Source organism: Meles meles, chromosome 15 (assembly GCF_922984935.1).
Source record: "Meles meles chromosome 15, mMelMel3.1 paternal haplotype, whole genome shotgun sequence".
NCBI classification, from domain to species: Eukaryota; Metazoa; Chordata; class Mammalia; order Carnivora; family Mustelidae; genus Meles; species Meles meles.
In genome coordinates, this window is record NC_060080.1 from 73,462,449 (window position 1) to 73,478,649 (window position 16,201).

General features: G+C 39.2%; 1 protein-coding gene across 2 annotated transcripts in view; it reads right to left on the bottom strand.

The window, feature by feature from the left end:
• The window catches only part of GTF2A1L (general transcription factor IIA subunit 1 like), a 46,069-nt gene extending 40,199 nt beyond the window's left edge, over positions 1-5,870 (bottom strand). The window contains exons 1-3 of one of the 2 annotated variants that reach the window (XM_045979833.1): positions 5,850-5,870; positions 3,042-3,143; positions 2,741-2,864 (exon numbers count right to left, since the gene is read on the bottom strand). In XM_045979833.1, the coding sequence (XP_045835789.1) occupies positions 2,741-2,864; positions 3,042-3,143; positions 5,850-5,870 (247 nt within the window). The remainder of the gene's footprint in view (positions 1-2,740; positions 2,865-3,041; positions 3,144-5,849) is intronic. The other variant, XM_045979834.1, reaches the window with a different exon arrangement.
• Between the last annotated feature and the right edge of the window lie 10,331 nt (positions 5,871-16,201).

Below are 16,201 nucleotides of genomic sequence, written 5' to 3' on the forward strand. Positions count from 1 at the left end.
CACAAACTATGGTTATTCAGACATGGATATTTGGCAGTCATTTTGTTTGAAAATGAACCAAATATGCCCGTCACTTCAAGGAAAACAAACTGACAGTATTTGTTTGGCAATGGTAAAAGTCAAGCTTTCAACCAAAAATCTTCTTAATTTTATAAACTTTATATCCACCACAGTTAGCCTGATAGCTTTCCAATTTTTCTGAAGAAATGTGTGGTGATATTAATAGTATTTTTTAATCTTGTATAATGAACAATGTGTCAAGTACATAACTCAAACAGTATTTTCCAAGTAACTAACTTATGTTACAAAATCACACACAGGTTAAGGAGTCATTCAAAGTGCAAGACACACCAGTGATCTTTAAACATTATACAAAGTCCACTGATGAAGTTTCAGATTCCACTTTGTAGCTAAACTCTCAGAAACTAACACTTGTTGAGTTTTAGTGTAGTATCAAGTTACCTGAAATTGCTATAAAAACACTCTTTTTCCAATTATACATCTGTGGAAGGCTAGATTTTCTTCATATACTTTAGCCAAAACTACGTATCACAACAGACTGAATTTAGAAATAGATATGAGAATCCAGCTACCTTATATTATAAGCCAGACATTTGAAGAGATTGGCAGAAAAGTAAAACAACGCCACTCCTCTCATTAAATACTTTTTGTTCTGGAAAAGTTACTTTTAACAAATATATGTTATTATGTTAACATATCATCAATTTTTGGAATTTATAAAACCTTAAGTTTCTCAGTGTTAAGCTTTTATATGGTAAATTGATACTTAACAACCCACATAAAGAAAGCTCTTCAAGGTCCTCCATTTTTAGGAGTGTAAAGGGGTCCTGAGACCAAAAAAAGAGTTGACAACTGAAAATACAGGAAATTATTAAGCAAATGGATAACAGAGTCAAAGAAAATATGACAGAGCAAAAAGCTTTAAAGATGGAACAAAGGCAAATGACTTACTCCATTGTAGATTTAATTTGAACTTGTTATCAAGAGATAAAAAGGTTGTAGAAGTAAGTTAGTTTAGATTATTTTAATCAGGCTTTTAAAAGCCTACAATGAGAAGACATAATTAAGAAGTACTTCAATTTTATGAGGCTATTTACTTCAAGAATCTTATTCTAGGGAACCTAGAAATGAAGAGGGATTAAAAACAAGGCTTGTAATGCATTTTTAAAGGACGTGTACTTTCTCCTAAGCCTTTTCATTATAAATGATGTAGAAAAGAATAAAAACTGTCTTGTTCAAATGTAATTATTTCTATTACTCTAACTTCCAAGAAAGAGAATAGCAATACAGTGAGGAATGAAAGCCAGCCAGACATATTAGTTGCAAGACTATTTTGTGATTTAAATCACTGGTAATATTACCATCTTGCGGCAAATACAGGTATTGCAATTTTGAATGACAAAGAACCTGAGAAGTGTTAACTGCTTTTGATAAAAAACAATCTAATCTTTCATTCCTCCACACTGGCCACCCTCCAAGTCACTCCTAGGTTAAAATAAAATAAAAAAAAAAAAAGGAGGAAAACTTTCAATAAGGAAAATAATGTTATTTAAATAGAGAAATAAAAGGGATGACCTAATTAAAAACTCAAAAACAAAAGCATAATCAAAACTATAGAAACTGAGGTAAAATGTTTCAAAGTGCTAACTTAGTAATTAAAACTTCTGTGGCTAACAGAGTAAAGTTATACTTTAGAAGCATAACATTAGATAAAAGTTACATCTGGGAATTCAATATTCATTGTTAACTTATTTCATTTTCAAGTTATAATTGCTGCCACACTTAAATTCTCTTGTTTTATAATAAACAAGATACTAGCCTCCTTACTATTTTCTCTTCACTTTGTCCCATGTGATTTTCCTTTGAATTTTCCCAAGTGTGCAATGAACAACCTAGTTATTACTGACAATCCAATCCAAAATCTACCCTCACTTCTGGCAGACATCAATCTAATTCAACTAAACAAAATAAAACGTGTGTGTGTGTGTGTGTGTTGCATGCAGACATACAGACAACACACATGCATACATTAGGATAGTATAAAAATTTTAAGAATCAGAAAAGGAATAAAGGCTAGAAAGATAAAACAGTATCATTTATCTTAGCCACTTTTTTCCAGTTTAAATTGATACACATAATATGGAAAATTATTTCCCTCAAAAGCAAAGGTTTCAAGTCCAAGAAATGAAGAAAAGTACACAGGGTTAATTTCTGGCCATGATTATATAATACCCAAAACAGTGAAGTAGCCTGAATAATCTCCATATTCTTGTTAACTCTCTATTTTGCTTCCAGTACAACAGCAGATTTATAATATATACAACAAGCAAGAGAAAGATAAAGAATGCACAAGCATGCAACCACCCATCTTTCCCACTGCTTTTTCCAGCAATGGTGGCTCAGTTACTCCTTGACACAACCCAATCAAATTCTCTGAAGTAACTGTGGGTATTCCCAATAGCCCACAAATGATGTAACTTGTTCCTCTGAATTAACAGTTGGTCATATTTGTGGACTTCAGTATTTTCAAAAGCTGGCTTGAATAACCTAATTTTGTTACCCATAATTACAAGATGATGGTTTATTGTGTTCATTTAATAGTAATGGTTTTGAGGCCCAAGCCCCCTCACCTTAAGAACATTACCCTAATATAAAACCACCACCAATGAGAATGTGTTCTGAAGACCAAAATAGTACTAATTTACTAACTGTATCCAACCTGTTGATGACTGCAATGTTTGGTGCAAGCTGTTTGGCAACGGAAGGGTGAACACAGGTGAATGGGCACTATTTCTGAAGAAGTCTTCCGTTGCTTTAGACTGCAAAATCTTTGTTTCCCAGAGCTGCAGAGAAGAAAATGTTAAAAAAAAAAAAAAGGGTATTTAGGTCTTTAATTTTTTAATGTCAGCTGATGGCACAATGAATGGGTAAGCATTCAACTATACTGAGGGGTTAAAACTAAAATTTATAAATTTTTTAAGAAGAAAGAACGAAAAGGGTAACTTGCATTGTCTACAAACCTGCTTCAAGTCTTTTAGAACTTGTTCCTCTATACCTTCTTCAGCGAATAGATCCCGCACTCCTTCAATTACATCTTCAATTATAGATCTGTAGAGTTTAGGCTACAAAAAAGCAATTGTTAACATTTTAAACTATCAAGAAGGTATTCAGTGTACATGCAGTGTATTCTTTCTTATGGTTTAAAGAAAAACCACCATAAAGATATTTACTAAATGTGATCTACTTCCAGTATAATCTTAGCTGTCCATAAATTGTGTTAGCTTTGACCCATAGTCTCAGGCTATCTACAAGGCTGACTTAAAGAACTACAATCAAATATGAGCTAATAATTCATCAAGATGGTAGGTTACAATTACGTCCCTTGGCTTTTGTTAGAATTTAACCTTCTCCCTTTTATTTTTTTTTATTTAAATTCAATTAGTTAACATATAATGTATTATTAGTTTTAGAGGGAGAAGTCAGTGATTCATCAGTCTTATCTAATACCCAGCACTCATTACATCACGTGCCCTCCTTAATGTCCATCATCAAGTTACCCCATCCCCCACCTCTCCCTTCCAGCAATGCTCATTTTGTTTCCTGCGATTAAGAGTCTCTTCCGGTTTGTCACCTTTCTGACTTCATCTTGTTTTATTTTTTTCCTCTCTTCTGCTATATCCTGTTTTGTTTCTTAAATTCCACATGAGTGAGATCATATGATAATTCTCTGACTGATTTATTTCACTTAACATAAATTCATTTAAGGCAGCTGGAAACGAACCTACTGTCTTCAACTTATTTTCTCAAAGCGGCCAAAGGAGTTTTTAGAGTTCAGTACATTACTTTCACATATATGAATAAATTGCAAGCCGTAAGACTGAGACAAGCACTTACAATAGAGTAACCAAAGACTATCCTACTTCCAAAATACCTGTAGTCCAAAAAAATATTCTGAACCACTGTCAAGTGAAAGTACAAGTGCACCAAAATGGATTCCTAACAGAACCTAACCAAAACATGAATGAACTATACCTTTCCATAAGATTTGGCAATAAAAATTGTGGCATTCTAGGACTGCTTTTTCACACTACCCGGTAAATACTCTCTAAATACTCCCACTCACATCAAGAACAGTTAGGTTTAAAATTAATCCCTATAAAGATCCCAGGTAAACTTATAAATAGGCCAACCAGTACCACGTTATTCACAGGCATATCCATTAAGATTAAGTGCCCTAGATTAGTTGCTTCTTCTCAAACAGTTTACCCCGATAAAGGCATACTAAAGTGATACTTCGGTGTTCATCCCAGCTAGTTTGATCACTTTTACCGCAAGAAAACAGTCCTAGGGTTAAAAACTTCCTTAAGATCTACCCTCAGAGGGTGCCTGTCTTTAGCTCAGGTCACCATCCCAGAGTCCTGAGTCCTGGGCTTGAGTCCCACATCCGTCCCCCAGCTCCAGGGCGAGTCTGCTTCTCCCTCCATCTTCTCCTCTCTCATGCTTCCTCTCTCAGATAAATAAATTAAATCTTAAAAAAAAAAAAAAAAACCCACCCTCAGAGTATAAGAGCAGCTGTCAAAAATAAACCATTAGAACACAATTTTTAAAAAGCAAAATAAGCATTGAACATACTTTCTCTTCTGAAACTAAGGTTAGCCTTTATATTCTTTCCCTAATATCTTTTTTTTTTTTTTTAAAGATTTTATTTATTTATTTGACAGAGAGAGAGAGATCACAAGTAGGCAGAGAGAGAGGAGGAAGCAGGCTCCCTGCGGAGCAGAGAGCCCGATGCGGGGCTCGATCCCAGGACCCCGAGATCATGACCTGAGCCGAAGGCAGCGGCTTAATCCACTGAGCCACCCAGGCGCCCCCTTTCCCTAATATCTTTATCAGAACAATGTATAGTCCGGAAATCCATCTTAACTTCTTCTCTATTTAAAACTCACACGCCCTCCGCAGAGTTCACCATCAGATAAAAGGGTACACATGGTAAACTTATATTCAAGCCCGAGTATTTTACGTCTCTTAAAATACGTTAGCATCAAAAAATGGAGACACGATGAAATAATGGGTCTCTGAAAATGGACCCTTTTACGCTGCATGTATGTACATGGAACCCATAAAATAACAGACCGGGACAAGCACACTGCCTTTCACCAAATACCAAGCTTGTTCAGGTGAACTGAAAATAAAGGGGAATCCTGGTTTTTCTCTTTAATTCAGCTTTTTAAAAATTGATGGAGCGTTTCACAAGTGCCATTTAGCCGGTCAATTCTCACTGTAAGGGCAGGAGATCAAGGTTGTGTTTAATTCCGATGGCGTACTTAAGCATTCAGGATGGGGAAACGCGGGGTAGGAGAGAACTCCAAAAATATGCCTGGGTCACAAGAAATACCACATCACTTCTTACTTGAGGTACATAATAGAGCTCGGAATCAACAATGGCCACACCGGAAGTAAGAATTAGAATAAGAGTACAACTGAACTAGGGAATTTCCTCAAGACACAGGAAACTGGAGGGTTACCGCGAGCTCCAGCTCTAACCACCTCGTCCAGACAGCCTCAGTGCCAGTGAGAAAGGAGGGGAGGAGGCGGCGGCGGTTCCTTCAGCCGGCGGGTTCCAACTTCCGGCTGCGCTGCTACTGGCCCTCACCGGCTTCCTCCACAGCGGAGGCGAACAGCCGGGGCCACATAGAGTGACGGTTTCTGAAAGGCTGTGAAGGGCCTGAAGGGGAAAGCGTGTGTACAGGCCTGGGCTGCCGTGACCCCTGGACCAGCCCTCTCTTCTCACAGACCATGGGCCTAGAGGCCAGGCCCGTCGTCCTTACCACGGGGTTGACACAGGCCATGACAGCGGCTGCAGCGCCTCTCTCCTCGCGCCTGCGCGCGGCACGCAGTGCCCCCACCGAACTCCTCTCGCTGCTCGCTTTGAACGCCGGGCACGTGGTCTGCGCAACTACGCAGAGACTCTGGGGGCGGGGCAGGGAGGAGAGAAAGGCTAGTGGGCTGCTTTGAGCAGGCTGCCTCGGAGGGAGGGTGTGCGTGAGCGAAGAAGCCCGCTAAAATGGGCTGGTTAACCGCCATCTAAACAGCTGTGGACCCTTCAATGACCCCTGAAGCACCTTTAGTTACTCAGTCTGTGAAATAAAGACTGAGAAAACAGGGGAGATGCGATGCAGTGGTGGATTCCAGTTCCCATTCAGCTTGGAAGGGGATTGGGCCAGGAAAGTGGGGAGACTAGCGGCTTCTGTCCTCTCCTTCTACCAATTTTCACCCCTCCCCCCACACCCCTGCGCACAACTGAACTCTCGTAAAAATAGAACAAAAGCCAAACTCTTGTAAGATTGATTCTCAAAGCATAGGACAGCAAATCAGCATCATCTGGGAACCTGTTAAAAACACAAATTATTGAGCCCACCCCAGACCTACCTACCAGAAACTCTAGGGATGGGGCCCAGCATTCCGTAATTTCAGCATGCTCTCCGGATGATTCTGATGGTCGCTAAAATCAGATCTACTGTCCCAAGACAAAAATTCTCAGCTTTGGCTGCCCAGTGAAATCACCTGGAGAGTTTAGTAAATATTTGGCACCTGAGTCTCACCGCAGAGACTTTTGACTCTATTATGCGGCTTAGGTGGAGAACGACTGCTAAACTAAAGTCAGCACCAGGCACTACCCAGTCTCCTTTTCCTCCTCAGGTAGCAATCACCATTTCCTGACCTGCAATAATTCCCTCCTTCCCCTGAAAGGTAGAGCATCTAGGAGCATATCTTGACTAGGACTGAGAGTAAATCTAAGCATAGATAATGTGAAGTCTTAAGAAAAACTCATTTATTGCCACTGCTGTCTTTTAAATAGCCTTTCTAATCTGCAGATAGGTCCTGACTTAACCAGATGGCTAGGTTATTTAATGATTTAAAAAATCATAGTAGGTTTAAAATTGGCTACTTATTTATATGTATAAATTCAGTAGAGCTATTTATGCCCTACTGCTCTGTATTTGCTTTTCCTGGGTTAGGTACCTTATGATTTGTGAGTTTCAAGCAGCTGATTTATATGAAGCCTCTTAGAAGACTTTCTGAAATTAAAAAGTATCTGAAATCTCTTTTACAAAAAAGCTGAGAATTTTCTATAGTAATTTTTAATGATTGTATCTCTACCTGGCAATTTACTACCAGAAGTATTCAGAGTGACTTATCTACCACCTAAAATAGAAAAGCTAAAAGCAGTCACTGATTCCTACTGATATTATAAAATCCAATTAAATTATTCAAACTGAGAAGAAACCTGAAAGGTCTCTTGTTTTCTAACTTTTCATCATCAAGTTTTAAGACCTTATTCTTACAAGCATGTGATTGGTAATCATCTGACAGCATATTTTTATATTACTCCCTTATTTATTTTTAACCCTTCTCAAGGCTATACTATAGATCATACTAATTTTTGAAATTAAATTTGGCCATTAATCCCCATAAAAAGTGTGGCTAAGAGTTGAATTGTTAATGCTTAGTATACTTAGCAGACTCAGGTGACAGAGAGGTTGTGTGACTTTGGCAGAGAAATGTCAGCAGCTTTCCAGTTGCCCCTTGTGGTCTGTCTGGATAGTCACTAGTAGACTCAGATGTAATTTTTCCCTGATAATAAACAATGGCTTTTAGAGGAGGTATATTTTAACCTCTAGGTGAATTCTAGGTGAATCCAAGTCATAAGTCTGCTTTGGACCTGTGGTCGCCACCACCCACGATGGCCCGCAATGATTCTACCTCCTGGCATTCACAGCCTTGTGTTGTTCCCTCCCACACTGTACTATGGTTTGTCGGGATGGCCAATAGAATAAAGCAGAGGTGGTGTTGTATCACTTCTGAAATGAGGTTAAAGATGACTGTGGCGGGGCACCTGCGTGGCTCAGTGGGTTAAGCCTCTGCCTTTGGCTCAGGTCATGATCTCAAGGTCCTGGGATCGGAGCCCCACAGCAGGCTCTCAGCAGGGAGCCTGCTTCCTCTCTCTCTGCCTGCCTCTCTGCCTGCTTGTGTTCTCTCTCTGTCAAATAAATAAATAAAATCACTTTTTAAAAAAATGATTGTGGCTTCCCTCCTTGAAATTCCTTCAGATTTCTCACTTTGGGAGACAACAGTGGTCATGTTGTGAGGACATTCAGGTACTCAGGTAGCCTATGGAGAAGCCATAGGTGACAAGGAACTGAGACTCCTGCCCATAGCCAGCAAAGAGCAGAAGCCTGTAGACAACCACATGAGTAAGCTTGGAAATCAATCCTTCCCCATTTGGGTGGTCAGATTATTTACTGTAGCCCCAACTGACAGTTTGGCTGCATTCCTTCAAGAGTCCTTGAACTAGAACCACCCTCTAGGCATTTCATGATTCCCAATCCTGAGAGACTGTGTGAGATAATAAATACATGCCATTTTAAGCAGTTAAATTTGGGGATAAATTTGTTACACAGCATGAGATCACTAATATAGGACCCATTGTCTGATTGGATTGTGACTACCAAAGGTTTAGTTTTCCCTCATTGTAATCTCAGCATTTAAATTTTTTGAATACTCTTGTCAATCATAAAAGCATTTGAAATGTATGTAAAGGAAACTTTATAGACTGATATTTGGTGGCATTGACCCCAGGTTATCATCAAACAAGCAAACTCTTATAGTTACGTGATGGTTGTATTTCTTTTGTCAATTTTTCAAACCCATCAGGGAAGTGTGTCACACACACAAAACACTTTTGATGCTAAAATTGAAATTTCTATATCTCCAAGCTTCAGCGAGGCCAATCTTCAGTGACGATTTTTTATGTTAATAAATAGAAGATTAAAAAAAAAAAAGAGAGCTTTGGTCCTTCTTTGAGCACTCAGTTCTTTGAAATTACACCTACGGCAAAGCACAAAGGTTTTCCCTAGCAGCTCATCACAATTCAGAGCAACAGATTTTCATTTTCCCCTGCTTTGTTTACAGACTATAATATATAATATTTCATCTATAACACACACCAGTTTTGCAACATTTAAACAAATCTAATAATTAGATTAATTTCTTTGTATTCTGTATATTCTCATTATTTTTGCCTGGAGGTCTCAGTGATATTACTACAAGAGTAAAGAAACAAGTTCACTTTGCTTATTGTGAGAAAAAACCAGATCTGTGAAGTCCTTTCTCTGAATGAGAATATTTTTTTACAAAAGGTATTTTAGAAAAAGACCATTATCTTTTACATATTAAATTCTACAGCCAAATACAGGGCACTTCAGTAACTGTATAGATTCTAAATAATATATTTAATCTGTAATGAAATACACAAGTTAGTCTATGAGCATATGGCTTAAGACAGCAAATATTCATAATTAGTTTCTGAACATTTTGCAACCACTGCACTAAACCCAGCAGTACTGTATTCCTCTGATTGTCTCATCCTTCACATCTTCCAGGAAATGAAAATGCAGATAATCTCTAACTCACCTTGTAACTTTGAAATGGTTACAATGTTGGTAGTTCTGATTTATTTACATTCTGTACTTTTGTAACATTTTCCATTTTGTAGTCCCAAATCACCTTATATTATGTGAACATCAGATATTGCTTCACCATGATGAATTCCCCACCCCACCCCAACATGATTTCAGTTAAAATGACTGTGCCATTAGGCTATGGCCAACTGGTAACCGTAACACACAGTGGAACTTTTTATGATCACATTGTTGCCTATTTCAAAATATTTTAATATTAAAGAGATGTATACATTGTGTACATATGAAAATTAGTGATCATAATTAACTCACGGTGAGTGTGGAGGATGACTTCAAACACAATTTTCCCCATGGCTACTTTTTCTTCAGTCTCATCAGGGTCTGATAAGGATTCAGTAATTTCCTAGCTAACAAATGATTCCATTTTCATTCTTTAAATCACAATGTGTACAATCATACATGAACATGAAATGTTAGCAAGGAAAATGTCCATTGTCCAGTTAATTCTCCAACATAAATTTCTACTTAGAGAAGACAGAAGTAAAGACAAATGAAACTGAACTTAAGGCTACGATTTGGAGAGAACAAACTATCTTTGTTCCCACAATAACTGTACTTTTCTTCTTATCTAATTTGTCTCATTTTGTAAGAAGTAAATGGCAGCATCTTGAATATTCTATATTGTTTCCTTAGGTGTTTCAAATACCAGGAGAGGCAGGGAAGACATGGAGTAGACACACTTCTTCCTATTCCTCCTGCTAAATCGAGCTTAAAAACAAACAATCAAACAAACAAACAAACAAACAAACATAAGAAGTCCCTGAATGGTAGAGAGAAGAGCCCAGACCAGTTAGGGACATTATAACCCAGAGAATGGCACAGCAGTGAATTCCCTGGTTTTCTTTTTGCCTCATATATCCCAAACTGGGTGCTGCTGAAGTGGGGAACCCGAAAACACCAACTGTCACATACCAGAAAAAGCACAAAAGCCTTCTCTTTCTAGCCAAAGGACCAGGAAAGGGGCAGTAAGAAAAAATTCTTAAACAACACTGCTCCACTGCAGTCAAACACATAGAAACGAGCGGCTCCATCCCACACCTGTCAGCGAAGGCAAAGTAGGGAGTTTAGGCTTCCACTTTTGCCCACATGTAACAAGGTACAGCCATTCCCACAATGTCACTGGAGACCCCACGGGATGTGGGGACTTGCACTCCACCCAGCTATCATGAATCATCCCTACCACCAACTGGGGCTGTGTCAGAGAAGGCCCTGCTGGCAAGAGCGGGACCTGTCCCATGCAGTGCCAATGGAGGCCATGTGAGATGAGAGGGAGAGACAAGGCACCATTCCCTGTCTCAGCCAGGGTGATGTCAGTGGAAACCTGAACTTCTACCTGACCCAACAGTAATGAGAGCTCCTCCCTCCTGGAGTGTCAGCAGAGGCTGAGTGGAGAAAGGCCCTTCACCTCTACCTGGCAATAGCAAGATGGAACTCTTACCTTCCCCCACTGACCTGGTGTCACAGAAGACCTGCCAAAACAGATTTAAAGAAGATCCAGTTTCATAGTAACCAAAATGCCTAGCAAACAATTGAAAATCATCTGTCAAAACAAAATCTCAACTTGAATGAGAAAAAATCAGTAGACACCAATATAAAGATGACTAAGGTGTTGGAATTTTCTGACAAGGATTTTAAAGCAGTCTTCCTAAAACTGCTTTGATGAGCAATTAGGCAAGCAATTTAATGACCACTTTGAAATGAAATGAGTTTCACAAAATGAAAGCATAGAAGGTCTCCATCAAGAAATCGAAGATACAAAGAAGAATCGAATGGAAATTTTATGACCAAAAAATAGAATAACCAAAATAAAAAATTCTATGGATGGGTTTGTTATGGGTTAATTGTCTCTCTCAAAAAGGTATGTGGAAGTCCAAACCCCAGTACCTCAGCACATGACCTTATTTGGAAATAGAGTCCTTGCAGATGGAATTAGTTAAGATCCTTTTAAGAGAAGGACAAGGACACACAGCAAGAAAGCAGTCATGTGACAACAGAGGCAGATAATGGAGGGATGTGCCTATAAACTAGGAACACCAAAGACTGTGGGCAAACACTGGGAAGCTGGAAAAAGCAAGGAAGAAATTCTCCCCTACAGGTTTCAGAGGGAGTTTGGCTATGTCAACACCCTGATTTCAAACTTCTAACAAAATGTCAAATTGAGACAATTCATTCCTATTATTTCAGGAATGAAATACGTTTCTCAGGTCATAGTAGTCTGTTAGGGCAGTCCTAGGAAACGAATACAAGACTCAGCAGCAGAATGGAGAGAAAAACAAAGAATCCGTGAACTTGAAAATAGAACAACAGCCCAATTTGAGCAACGAAGACAAAAATAGACAATTGAAATATAAGTGTCTTTCTAGTCAGAAAACATAAAAGCCGGAAGAAATTGGGCTGAAAGAACATTTAACTCACTATCCGAAAGGTAGTGGTAATACCATTCAGGGAAAATAAAAATATTCTCAAATGAAAAAAAAAAAAAACAAACTAAGATTATTTATCACCAGCAAAACTAACCTAAAAGACTGGCTAAAGGAAGTTCTTGAAATAGAAAGGAAATGATAAAAGGAAGAATATAGGGTGCCTGGGTGTCTCAGTCCTTAAGCATCTGCCTTCCACTCAGGTCATCAGGGAGCCTGTTTCTTCCTCTCCCACTTCCCCTGCTTGTGTTGCCTCTCTCGCTGTCTCTCTCTCTGTCAAATAAATAAATAACATATTTTTTTTAAAAAAACAAAAATGTTTTTGTTCTTTTAAAAGAACAAAAGGAACAATATAAGGAAGGAGTGAAAGAAGAGAAAAAAGAAAAGGAAAGAAAAATGATTAAATGTAATAGACTTCCTTGTCTTGCCTTTCTAAGTGTGTTTCACAGTTGAGGAGAAAATTGTAACATTGCATTATATAGTTCTCAAATTCTATTATCAATGGAGAAAGATAGAGGAAGATAAGTTTTCTTCAAATCACGGGAACTGGAAAAACATTGACGGATAAGTCATGTATGTATAATATAATACCCAGAACAACCACTAACGAAAGCTACACAAAGAAATACACTTGAAAATACTATAGATAAATCAAAATGGAGTTCTTAAAAAAAAAAAAAGTGCACAACTAACTAACAAGAAGGCAGGAAAATCAAAGAGAAATAAAGAACAGAGGGAAGAAACAAAAAAAGACAGGCACAGACCAGCGTTGACAAGAACTACACATGTAAACGGTGCAGCTATTTTGGAAAACAGTTCAGCAGTTTCTGGGAAAAAAAATAAATCTACCATACGACCCAGCCATCCCATTCATACCCAAGAGAAATGAAAACATGTCCATACAAACACTGATACATGAACATTCATTGCAACACTGTTGATAATAGCAAAAAAACTGGGGAAAACCCAAATGACCATCAAATGAGAAGCAAGTAAATCAAATGTAGTATGACTATACAATGAAATACTGTTTGACAATAAAAAGGATTGAAGCACTGATAAGGATGTGAATCTGGATGAACACAGATACACAATATTGATCAGCCTCCAAAGTGCAATACTAAGTTTAAAAGGCCAGAGACAAAAAACTTATATTGTTTAAATCTATTTACGTGAAGGGTTCAGAAAAGGCAAATATATAGAGACAGAAATTAGACTAATGGTTGCCTGGGACTGGGATGAAAATAGGAAGTGACCGAAGGGACACTTATGTGGCTCAATTGTTTAAGGGTCTGCCTTCAGTTCAGGTCCTGATCTCATGGTCCTGGGATGGTGCCCTGAGTGGGGCTCTGAGCTCAGCTGGGACTTGGCCTCTCCCTCTCACTGCATCCCCCACTTGTGCACTCGCGCACTCTCTCTCTCTTTCAAATAAATAAATAAAATATTTTCAAAAGAATAAAAAGAAGTGACTGAAAATGGACTCAAGGAAGTTTTGGGGGGATTTGGAAGTGTTGTAAAATTGATTGTGGGGGGGCGCCTGGGTGGCTCAGTGGTTAAAGCCGCTGCCTTTGGCTCAGGTCATGATCTCGGGGTCCTGGGATCGGGTCCCGCATCGGGCTCTCTGCTCGGCGGCAAGCCTGCTTCCCTCTCTCTCTGCCTGCCTCTCTGCCTACTTGTGATCTCTCTCTGTCAAATAAGTAAATAAAAAATCTTTGAAAAAAAAAATTGATTGTGGGTAATAGTTACACAATGCTGTGAATGCACTAAAAATCTTTGAATTGTACAGTTAAAACAGGTGAATATTATGAGACCTAGTCATCAAGAAAGCTGTTAAAAAGGATCAGGGAGGGGGCGCCTGGGTGGCTTAGTGGTTAAGCCTCTGCCTTCGACTCAGGTCATGATCTCAGGGTCCTGGGATCCAGCCCCGCATTGGGCTCTCTGCTCAGCAGGGAGCCTGCTTCCTTCCCCTCTCTCTGCCTACTTGTGATCTCTGTCAAATAAATAAAAAAATCTTTAAAAAAAATAATAAATAAAAGGATCAGGGAGGCTCTCTTCTCTAGGGTGGACCTAATTTTTTTTTAAATTACGGTAAAACACACCATAAAATGTGCCATCTTAACCATTTTTTCAAAGATTTTATTTACTTTAGAGAAGGAGAAAGTGTGGGTGAATCTGTTGGGGTGGTGCAGAAGGAGAGAATCTCAAGCAGTAGACTCCCCAGTGAGCACAGAGCCCAGGCGTGGGGCTCTATCACACAACCCTGAGATCATGACCTCAGTTGAAACCAAGAGTGGGACACTGAGCCAACCAGGCACAACCCCCCCCAACCATTCTTAAGTACACAGCTCAGTAGCATTAAGCCCCTCCCAACCATTGTGCAACTATCACCACCATCCATGTCTGTAAGTCGTTTCATCCTGCAAAACTGAAACTCTGTACCCACCAAAGAGTAACTCTTCATTTTAACTTAGAATTGCATTTTATCCTTATGGGGCAGGCCTAGGAAATTAAGTGCCTGATGTTATTTCAAATGCAAGACAAAAAACTTCTGAAGCTACCAAATGGTTCCAAAATATGTTTAACAAAAGACAGATACACTCATTTCACAACCCAAAATACCACTTTATTGGATGTTGGGTACTAAATGAGAAAACACGACCCCTGGCACAGAAGAGGTGCTAAAAGCCTAAAGGTGCTTCCTCTTCATTTTCAGCAGCTTTCAAAAATAAGATTAAATCAAATTTTAAAACAAACACTTTACTTTTTTCAATCCCTTGAAGATATATGTGTTTATTATGAAAAAATATATTTCTAAGTGTGATAGACTTTAAATTTCTTGAGGACTGAGGCTGTGTGTTATTATCCTTATATGCCCCTTGAGCTCCTAGCATAATACCTCCTCTGCAGAAAGCATTCATTAAATGTTATGATTTGATGTTATCATTATACTGCTATAAAACAGAATTTCTATCTTACTGAGGGGGTGGGGGAGAATAGGGACCAAAAATGAAACTATCCATAGGAGAAGTAATGATATTGCCATTCATTCATTCAATATTTTTTATTTGACATATAGGTGATAAAATCTGGCTAAGGGATCAACACCATAGCATTAACATTGATACAAGAAATAACTTACCACCATTCCTGAGGCTTCTTCCCAGAGAATGGGAAATTACTGTAGGCAGAGTCAACCCAATGAAAATCCCAAATGTGGAGAGAGGAAAGAAAAATATGCAAGCAATTACAATGTCATGAGATTAGTACTTAAAATTACGTATGAGGAGCACCTAATTTCAACAGGGAGAATCAAGAAGACTTCCTGGAGTAGGACCCCTCAACTTAGACTGTGGAATGAGTCAGGGATAAAGAAAGGGATAAAGGAAGAGTATCCCAGGGAGAGGTGCCTTACAAGCCAAAGCTTGGGCCGCAAGGGAGGACATGGTTAGGTTTGAGGAAATGAGAGCAGGTTGGTTTGGCCAGACGACAGAGAACAAGACAAGTTTACGCAAGGCTAAGGCTGGCTGGTCGGTGTCGGGTCAGGTGCTCCCCACTGACTACAGCATGGAGCCTGGACTGGAGGACAGCCACAAAAATCGGAGGACCAGTTACAAATCTGGGGGAAGGAAGAATTGGGTCGCCTGGGTGGCTCAGTCAGTTAAGCATCTGCCTTTGGCTCAGGATGTGATCCTGGAGTCCTGGGATTGAGCCCTGCTTCGGGCTCCCTGCTCAATGGGGACCGGATTCTTCCTTTCCCTCTGCTGCTCCCCCTGCTTGTGCTCACTCTCACTCTCTCCCCCACTCTCTGTCAAATAAATAAATAAAATCTTTAAAAAACAAAAAAAGAAAGAAAGGAAAGCCTGCAGCAGAGGCCATGTCCACGGGAAGAACGAGATCGAAGTTACTGATGTGTATCCTTTCCTGGTGCTCAGTCACAGAAGGCAAAGAGGAAGAAAGGAGGAAGACCCCAAGTGACTTGAGCAACTTTACCGGAACGGGGTGGAGATCCACTGGCAGGAAAAGGGCAGTAAAAAGAGGGCGACAAACAGCATCTCGTTCACAATTTTACCCAAGGCTACTTCTGGTCCCAGTGTGAGTTTAATATAGAATTTGTCCTTTTCCACAATGAGTACTTAGCAAAGCCTTTGAAAAGTGTTTCAGAAGGTCTCAAAATTATCCACTGGAGAGGCAGGCTCTTGGCATTTAACAATGCCACTG